The following is a 9,847-nucleotide window of genomic DNA, read 5'->3' on the forward strand; positions in this document are numbered from 1 at the left end:
CGCACAACTCTGCGAAAGAAACACACAACGCAGACTAAAAAACACACGACTCAGGGTGAGAAACGCACAACTCAGTCAGAACTACACTGAACTAAGTCAAAACTACATTGAACTCAGTCAAAGCTACAGACAACTCAGTCGAGAAAACACAAAATTGAGCAAAGAGATGGAAGAACTCACACAAACTGTGGGACACATACAGCAGACAACAGAAAGAGAATCCTTTGGTTCGTGGTGTCTAAACCTACTTGGAGAAGGTTTAACTGTTGTCGCATATGTCTTTGCTCTTCCTGCAGCTGCTTTCTGGGTCGCCTGTAAGATTTTCGGCTGAAGCGAATGTCCCACTCTGTGAGGTCATGATTATTATCATGACCTCACAGAGCGGGGATCGCTTGCGTGTGCTTGCATGCACACGTCCCATCGACAATTGTGATTGTTTATGTTTATGGAAAGATTTACGCTGTGTCACATGAAAATATTCCTTTGCAGCATTTGATTGGAAATAATTACTTTGATTCCATCACATCTTAAATGAATAGTGTTTAATGTCATTACTGTTTTTAAAGGGTAACTGGTCCACATCCACAATTACAGCTGTAATTGTGGATGTGGACCAGTTACCCTTTAAAAACAGTAATGATTTTTCCAGCCACAGTCCACCGACCTGTCATAAATAAGCTGTGCTCTCCTTTGTTTGATTTAATTTTGCCCCTCAACCCCAACCAGTCATGGCAGAAGACCGCCCCTCCCTGAGCCTGGTTCTGCCAGAGGTTTCTTCCTGTTAAAAGGGAGTTTTTCCTCTCCACCGTTGCCAGAGTGCTTGCTCATAGGGGATCATTTGATTGTTGGGGCTGAATTTTTGGATTTCATTTAATTGGCTTGAACTGAAAAACCTAAAAATTCAGCTGAGGGGTTCACATAGTGCAGAGCACTACATTTGTTAACTGCACTTTTTTTTTGTAGATTTTGTAGTTCTTCCTACTACAAAAACTACAAATGAAAACAAGGCAGTTAGCAGCAAATGAAAATAAATAAAACACATTTAAAAAAATCTGCTACTGCTCTGTGTGTTTACTTCAGTGAACACTTGTATGTTTTTGTGTTAGAAGATTATAGATTGTCCAAAATATCCTACGGCCTGCCAGAGTCCGAAATGAGGATAAAACAGGAAGTTTGGCAGCAGTGAGTTCCTGCAGCGACCTCTCGTTTCTTTCCTCAGTGCTGCACGTTCGTGAACGTGAGCCTGGACGCGAAGGACGCGGTGAAAACTCTGAGCGCGCTGCAGTTCGGCTCCACCACACAGCAGGTGTCGCTCAGCAAAGCGATGCAGAAAAACAACAGAAACGCCAAATAGGACAGATGTTTCAGGCACGAGACGCCTTTTTGAGGGGACAACAACAATTACAAGTTACAAAGGAAAATCATTTTTACTCGAGTAATAAACGCATTTTTCAGCTTCACTGCACGAGGCAGAGCAATTACGTTTCAGCGGACATCATGGCGTCCGCGTGTCCAGCTGTGGAGAGGACTTTCTTATCTTTACTAAGTAGAGACGTACAGGAAATAGTTGAGGGAAAGACCACGGGCCGGACTCAAGCCTGGCTGCGTTCCAGCCATGTGGGATGTGGTCACCATGAGCTCAGCCGACGTCAGAGACGACTTGGAGTCAAACGTACGACACGTGTGCGTCTGTGGTCCTAGCTGCTGCCTCCTCGCTCCTTCAGCAGCTGCTTGAGGACGCTGGACTGTTTCAGCGCTCTCAGGTTAGAGATGTCCTCCGCGATGACCGGGATCTCCTCGCCGCGATGCTCCTCGTCACCGTCGCCTTCCTCGCTGTCAGAGAGCGTGCACAGGAGAGCGTCGTTCTCGTACGTGGGGAAGTAATACCTGCAGAGCGAGACGAAGTTTAGCGCTCAGGCTCAAATTAGTCCCAACTTAAAAAGGGACGCCGTTTTCATCAGCTGATAAAAATACTGTAAACAGCTGTGGCGTTGACCACGTTCATCAGCTGCTGTACGCCAGCTTTAAAGCCCGCGCTCTCATTGGTTAACTGCGGATCACAGGCGCTTCGTTAAACCTACTGCGGCTGGTCCCAGGCGGACATCTCTGGCAGTTTCATCACGTGACCTTCAGCCGCGATGTGACGCAGGGCGTCCGCCCGGCAGTCGAACGTCCGCGTGCAGCCGTAGCAGCGGCTCTGATGGATCTGCCGCCGGATGAAGTTCACCAGTTTGACCTGCTGGTAGAACTTGAGGTCTGAGGGAGGACAGAACATTAGAAACACTCAGAAGGAAGAAATAGAAGAAGACTGCGCTCGGTTACCACGGAGATGTCACTCACTGAGCTCGGTCTTAAGGAGGTGAGGTCGAAGCCGTGAGCCTCCTGCAAAATAATCACAAAACAGAAAGATGTCAGGGTCACGCACGCGCGCTCGTTACAGACGTGATAAATAACAAAAGCAGAGAAACGTTTCTGCCTCTCAGGTGAACTCGTCACTCGTGAGCAGAAAGTCACGTTTGGGAAACTGGTTCCAACTTTAAACCAGAACGTTTAATCGACGACAAAAATCTGACTGCAGTCGACGTCAAATCCTAGATTTGATTTATTGTTCACGAGTGTTCAGTCTAATTGTTGAATGTTGTCATTGTGTTTCTTAAATTTGTACGGTCTGAGTTCAGTCTATAGGATCGAGACTTTGTCTCTGAGCTCTCCAGCCTCTCTGTGCTGGAGCTTTTATTGCAGATGCATCCTGACAGATCTGCTTCTTCTGTTGTTGCTTCCTGCTTTTATGATCACACACACACACACACACACACACACACACACACACACACACACACACACACACACACACACACACACACACACACACACACACACACACACTGCCTTGTCTTAGAACCATTGGGGGGTTTTATGGTGGGAGGTGCTTGTGTTGTATTGTAACTGTGATGTTAATAAATAGCTACGGGGAAGCTGCTCTTTGAAGGATTTTTACCTGAGACAGGAGCGGGGGCTCCAAGAGCTGCTTCTTGACCAAAAACTTCCCTCGTTCGCGAGTGAAAAACTGGAAGATGTTCTGTTATGTCTTGTTTTCTTCATGATGAATAAGTCTCTAAACTAGCGGGCATGTGGAAACACAGGCCCAACGACGAGGAAACATTTTATTTTTAGTCATGTATTTATTTGGAAACTTTTCAAAATAAAAGGCGCTTCATTTTAAAAGCTCTTCAGGTCCATCTGTGTGTGAGGGCACTTTTTAAGTAAAATCCATGTTTTGTGCTAACGATGGATTCACATGTTTGCAGAGACCTCAGGAAGCAGATCGTTTCCTGTTAGCGTGCACCGTCTCCGTTCTCCCAGAATCCTTTGCAGAATCGTTTCAGGGAAGAAAAGCAGAAAACGATATTTTCCTTCTCTGAAACCTCTACGTTCCCGTACCTTCATATGCGCGTAGATCTGCTCCAACGTCTCCGATTGGTGTTCACAGAACAGACACACTGCAGAGACCGGATGAGCCTGCCAGTCCGACCAATCACTGCGGACGATACGGAGATGACACGAGCAGACGTTCACACAGGATCAGAGGAGGAGGAGGAAATGGACTCGATTTAAACTTTTGCATCCATGCACTAACTGCACCATCTGGTGGTAGAAACTGGTATTACATGCACGTGCAGCCCGGCCCGGTTTTTGCCTTTAACACGACACCGAGCAGTCTGTATGATACGAATCAGGACACTTTAGTTAATGCCGTCCTCACAGAGCTACACGAGGATACTTACTCATCCTCATCATCCGCCAGCTCACGGTCATCTTCGCTTTGCACCTCCTCCCACGTTTTTCCCAGTTCCTGACAGGACAGGAAGGACGCTTTAAAATCAGAACAATACATTAAGGTCGTGCGTTTGCTTCTACAGAACTGCTTCGTTTATCCTGACGTGGAAGCGTGTGGCGAGCGCGTCGCTGGCTTTTACCAGGTAGTTGATGACGTAGAAGCGGTCGTACTCGTGGTTTTTGGCGTTGATGCGGCGGTGAGCTTTTTTCCTCATGTGATCCTTCAGCGTGGTTTTGTCTCGAAACATTTTCTCGCAGTACAGACACTGCAGACTGAAGCGAGGGGAGCAAAATGAAAAGGCGCGCGAAACAAAACTTAACGCTGTGTAGTAAAAAGCAACGATTAGCGTACCTGTCCAGTTTGTCCTGCAGCGTGTCGAGGAACTCGCTGCAGTAGACGATGTTGTCCGGCAGTCCGATGCTGAAGGAATGCTCTCTGGCCATGTGGTTCAGCAGAGACGACCTGGAAACAGCACGTGGAGCCATTTTTAATAAACAAAAGAAAACATCAGCTGACATCATCACTGTTAGCACTGCGCTGCAGTCCTTTGGGCTTCGTCCACAAGTTCCCATTTGGACAAGACTTCAAGATCCATACAGCGTGCCCATAGTGGCAGACAGAGGGAAGCAGCCTCTCTCGCCATGGGACGCTGCATCTCCAAATGTGAGGAGACCCGGAGCGGACACGGGTTATGTCTCTCGGCGTCCTCCCGCAAGGAGCTGGAGATGGTGGCTGTGCAGAGGGAGGCCGAGCATCTGCGAACCAACACAGTGACTGAAAATGGATGGATGGAAGCTTAACTGGAGGTAAAGACACAGATCCACACAGAACTGTGGGAAACACCAGTGAGGAGCCATGAAGCCAGATAAACACACCAATGAGTTAAACTGCAGGAATGTCTTAAAGACATAAAGACTGGATGGCCACTAACTTTCTGCTTCTTAACTCAGATAAAACTGAGGTCATTGTACTCGGCGCTGAAAAGCTTAGAAATATGGTATCTAACCAGATTCTTACTCTGGATGGCATTACCTTGGCCTCCAGTAACACTGTGAGGAACCTTGGAGTCATTTTTGACCAGGATATGTCCTTCAACGCACATATTAAACAAATATGTAAGACTGCTTTCTTCCATTTGTGCAACATCTCTAAAGTTAGAAATATCCTGTCTCAGAGTGACGCTGAAAAACTAGTTCATGCATTTATTACTTCCAGGCTGGACGACTGTAATTCATTATTATCAGGAAGTCCTAAAAACTCACTGAAAAGCCTTCAGTTAATCCAAAATGCTGCAGCAAGAGTCCTGACAGGGACTAGAAAGAGAGAGCAGATTTCTCCTGTTTTGGCTTCCTGTTAAATCCAGAATTGAATTCAAAATCCTGCTCCTCACATACAAGGTCTTAAATAATCAGGCCCCATCTTATCTTAATGACCTTGTAGTACCATATCACCCTATTAGAGCACTTCGCTCTCGCTCTGCAGGCCTACTTGTTGTTCCTAGAGTATTTAAAAGTAGAATGGGAGGCAGAGCCTTCAGTTTTCAGGCCCCTCTTCTGTGGAACCAGCTTCCAGTTTGGATTCAGGAGACAGACACTATCTCTACTTTTAAGATTAGGCTTCAAACTTTCCTTTAAAGCATATAGTTAGGGCTGGACCAGGTGACCCTGAATCCTCCCTTAGTTATGCTGCAATAGATGTAGGCTGCCGGGGGATTCCCATGATGCATTGAGTTTTTCCTTTCCAGTCACCTTTCTCACTCACTATGTATTAACAGACCTCTCTGCATTGAATCATATCTGTTATTAATCTCTGTCTCTCTTCCACAGCATGTCTTTATCCTGTCTTCCTTCTCTCACCCCAACCAATCACAGCAGATGGCCCCGCCCCTCCCTGAGCCTGGTTCTGCTGGAGGTTTCTTCCTGTTAAAAGGGAGTTTTTCCTTCCCACTGTCGCCAAAGTGCTGCTCATAGGGGGTCATATGATTGTTGGGTTTTTCTCTGTATCTATGAAGCGCCTTGAGGCGACTTTTGTTGTGATTTGGCGCTATATAAATAAAATTGAAAATTGAAATTGAGGAGCCAGTCACACCTTCATGCCATTCATGAACCAGTGCACACCTGCACAGGTCTGAGACCTGACCCTTAGCAGAAGAGGAAGAAGGATGAGGAGCTGCACTGGTCTCAGATCAGCTTCTTGGTTCAGACTCAGACATGTCACTGAATGATGTTTATGGAATTATGCGTCAAAGCAGCTTTTTGGGATCATAAGAGGATGACTACAGGAAGCAAAGAAGCTTTTAGTCACATGATTTCAGGAAGCTTTACCTTCTGTCTGCTTTAATCTAACACACGTGAGGTTTCCAGGACTGATGGGAATCCTGCGGCGCTTTACCTGTTCCCCGTGAACTCTTCGCTGCAGAACATGCAGAGACGATGGAAGCTGCTGTCGTCTCGCTCCTTCTGCTGCTGCTCCAGGACCTCCTCCTGTGGGAGCACAGAAGAAGAGCTCAGAGGAATTCTTCAGAAAACTACCTCAGAGTGCTCAGATATTTAAAGTGCAGAGGTTACAACGACACAAAGTGTGTAAAATCATCACTCAAATCTGCAATTTTTCTGATTTTTCCTGATTTTCAGACCTCAAAATAAAGTTTAAAAGAAACGAAACTTCCAGCAGCACAAGATTCACTCAGGATGCTCCGAGTGTCACGTCTCCTCACCAGTCGTTTCTGCTGCAGCTTCTCTCGGAGGACTCGGTCTTCTGGAAGGACGTCACACAGCAGGAAGTAGTCCTCCTGCTTCTCTGTCAGGTCAGCGAGGAAGACGAGTTTTTAATGAGTCATTAATCAGAGCTGGAGGAAGTGTACGTGGTTCACTTTGAAAGGTCAGGTCCTCTGTGGGTTTGAGTGAACTCACCGACTGGGCCCGTGGAGTTGGTTTTGATGACGCTGCAGAAATCTGTGACCGGCTGCTCGAGGAATCTGCCCTTCCAGTACAGCAAGTACCTGATGGAGGAAACTCGTCAGTAAAAACCGCAGCCAGGTATCCAGGCGCACAGAAACACTTCGTCACGGTTCATAAAAGCAGCACACTAACAGGCGTGGACATGCTGGACTTGTTGTATATATTTATACTTGTAAGGTAAGGGTTTCCCCCATCACCCCAAATAATCACATTAAGTCTTTGGTGAAATGATCGAGTTCCAAATGCTAAAAACATCCAAACGTGTTCCCGAGAGTTAAACGAGTGAGCCGGAGCATGTGTGGCTCGTACTTTGGGACGTCTGCAATGAGTTTGACGTCGGCGATGACAAGCTTGTGCTCCATCAGCAGGTGTCTGAGGAGGACGTCTTTCCGCGGCGGTGGGACGGACTCAGAGCAGAACAGGCAGACCAGCGGCTCGGAGCCGGGACATTGAACACCGGGAGGGCTGGAGGTGTCAGCCGGCTGATCGGGGAAACACAGCGGCTCCAGAATGCTGTCCTTACCTGAGAAAGCAGAAGAGAGACTACACCTTATATACCACACACACTCTACTCCAGACCAGGTGAGTCAAAACCAAGTGGAAGCGAGAATGTACAGCCTGGCATGAAGAAGCATTTCCGTCTGATCTACAAAAATCTGTCTGAATACAATTATTTTCATCACCGTGGGGACAAAACTATGATCTAAAAGTTTAAAAAAAAATAATTAATTAACTCATTAATCGAGCTCAGACTTTACACGCTGTTAAATCCTGAATAAACTTCACAGCTGTCAGACTGAGTGTACTGACTGAATATATGCTGTGTCCCATTTCAGGGTCTGCACGCTTGAAGTACGCATTTTAAGTGCGGTTACGTCACCGCCACGCGACGACGGCTGTCCCAATTCGAAGTGTACTTCAAATGCATACTCCAAATGCGCCGTCGATTTCTCCAAATATCAAGCGTGGTCCGGTGCACGCTTCGTGGTCCCATATATCCCACAATTCATAGCGCGACGGTGGGTGTGGATAATTTTGCCGCAAAATACGACAGAAGGGAGCGGCCAAGAGTGAACTGTCAAAAGTAAGTACTGAACGTGACGTCACTTAATCATGTGCGAATGTTTAATAACGAAGAACATTAAAACATTACTATTGGCCACATGTCGGCAAAGTTGTGTGACATTAGTGATGTTTGTACTTTCAGTGTTTACTTGGTTTTAAAGCATATATATATATATATATATATATATATATATATATATATATATATATCATAATAATCTGACAATAATATAATATTGGCCATAATATATTTACATTACCACAGTGAGATGATTTTAGTCTCATGAACAACAAGAGCTAATTGTTATTTACTAACTAATCTTAAATGACTGGTCAGTACAGAAATGAATCCCAACAATCATGTTTTACAGTCCCGTGGTCTCAGCCTCAGATACTCAATTAATCAAAGTGATGTCATGACAAAACATTTTTCTCCTTCATTTCTGTCAAACAAAGCTGTATGTAACGTTCCTCGCGGTTAGTATCATGGTTGCTAGGCAACCTGAACAGCGCAACGAAGGGCTAGACCGTCCCATTTCACAAGCCTCTCACTTCCGCACTTCTCGTACTTATAGTACGCACCGTACGTAGTACGCGTAGTACGCGTAGTGCGCGTACTTCAAGCGTGCAGACCCTGAAATGGGACACAGCTATAGAGATTGCTGTATAATCAGAGTTAGCAGCCCAGCTATTTCCTAGCCTGCTAGCTTAGCCGGGCGGGTTCCCGCCTGCTTTTCTGATTTTTTTAGCCTTTTTTCTGCTCATTGTGAATTCCCACAGACTCGGAGAGTCACCGACACCCAAACCTTTGCACGCAGACCACCAGATATCAGCATTAAAGCCGCGGACACGTTTAAAAAGTCACACTTACCGTCTTTACTCGGCTCACTGGCGGCCATGTCTGGTGTCACGTGGTACAAATAACACAAATCGAACCAATCGCAGGCCGTAAAATGCCAACGAAGCGCCTTCGCGGACCCCCGGTAAAACACGTATTAGAAAAGGTGCATTCAAGTGGTTCAAGGAAATATAAAAACTTAAGTTTCGAAAGCTGAAGGTTAATTAATGTGAATGAAGTTGACTAACATGTAACATTGGACGTTGTTGCATATATATAGCAAATAATATAAATCACATGAACACTCAGATCCTCAAGATATACCTGAGAGTGTTCTCTGAACATGAAAGTTTAGTGTTCATAAATCCCCATTTATTAACATTACATTAGCATATGTGTCCTCCACTCTATTACAATTTTTTAAATGAAACGTTATTTGTGAATGTGTACCATGTGTACAGGTGTAAGGTTGGTCTGAAAATAACATTTGAGTTTCTGTACAGGGGGGCACAAGAAGGCTGGATATGGTGCAAATTCTTAAATAAATGACCCAAGGTTTATACGTGAAGTCAGTTTTAAGGTGGAGTGGCTGCTGATGACACACAGCTCATCATCCAGCTTGGATTCGGGAATTCAGTGGAAGCACGTTTAGTCAAAGACCACTGGGGGGCACAAACAGCTCGGTGTTCATCCTGCAGTCTGACTCACTCTCAGGTTTGGTGCTGTTATTCTCAAAAAAAAAAAAACTATAGATAAAAGCAATGACAGCAATACTGCATAAATAATAAACCTTTCTCCCTTTAAGCACAGAATGAAAATATGAAAACACACTGTCAGCTGTTTTTTTTAATATTGCAAATACATACATGATGTGATGTCATGCCATGGTGATAATCTCATATATGACACGTTATTATGACTCTGTAATCACCGAAAAGTGCTCAGAGTCAGTCTTTGTTTTTTAGTCCAGCATAAAAAACAAAGTATTTCACAAACACTTTGGACCAGTATATAAAAAAATCTTTTGAGTTTTAAAAGTTCATGTTCACTGGCGCACACACTACCAGACACTCCTTCTCCATGCTTCATGGTGGGAACCATGCATGTAGAGACCATCGTTCACCTTTGTGGAACCAAAGATCTCAA

At 45.2% G+C, this 9,847-nt stretch overlaps 1 protein-coding gene and 2 long non-coding RNA genes across 3 annotated transcripts; 2 read left to right on the top strand and 1 right to left on the bottom strand.

Moving 5' to 3' along the window:
- The first annotated feature begins 863 nt into the window (after positions 1 to 863).
- Positions 864 to 2,885, top strand: LOC146513340 (uncharacterized). The gene is made up of 2 exons (XR_014875439.1): positions 864 to 968; positions 1,008 to 2,885. It is a non-coding gene; the product is annotated as an uncharacterized LOC146513340 (long non-coding RNA).
- LOC146513341 (zinc finger protein 277-like) lies at positions 1,409 to 8,826 on the bottom strand. The gene is made up of 12 exons (XM_085168986.1): positions 8,735 to 8,826; positions 7,108 to 7,321; positions 6,751 to 6,839; positions 6,555 to 6,637; positions 6,230 to 6,321; positions 4,190 to 4,300; positions 3,978 to 4,110; positions 3,786 to 3,853; positions 3,442 to 3,538; positions 2,337 to 2,382; positions 2,082 to 2,256; positions 1,409 to 1,887 (listed from the first exon to the last, which is right to left on the bottom strand). The coding sequence occupies exons 1-12, from the start codon at positions 8,760 to 8,762 to the stop codon at positions 1,698 to 1,700; spliced, it is 1,326 nt and encodes a 441-aa protein (XP_085025112.1). The 5' UTR covers positions 8,763 to 8,826; the 3' UTR covers positions 1,409 to 1,697.
- On the top strand, positions 7,275 to 9,529 carry LOC146513342 (uncharacterized). Its single transcript, XR_014875445.1, has 2 exons — positions 7,275 to 7,380; positions 7,635 to 9,529. It is a non-coding gene; the product is annotated as an uncharacterized LOC146513342 (long non-coding RNA).
- The last annotated feature ends 318 nt before the right edge of the window (positions 9,530 to 9,847 follow it).

This window comes from Neolamprologus multifasciatus, chromosome 7 (genome assembly GCF_963576455.1).
Source record: "Neolamprologus multifasciatus chromosome 7, fNeoMul1.2, whole genome shotgun sequence".
Taxonomy (NCBI): Eukaryota; Metazoa; Chordata; class Actinopteri; order Cichliformes; family Cichlidae; genus Neolamprologus; species Neolamprologus multifasciatus.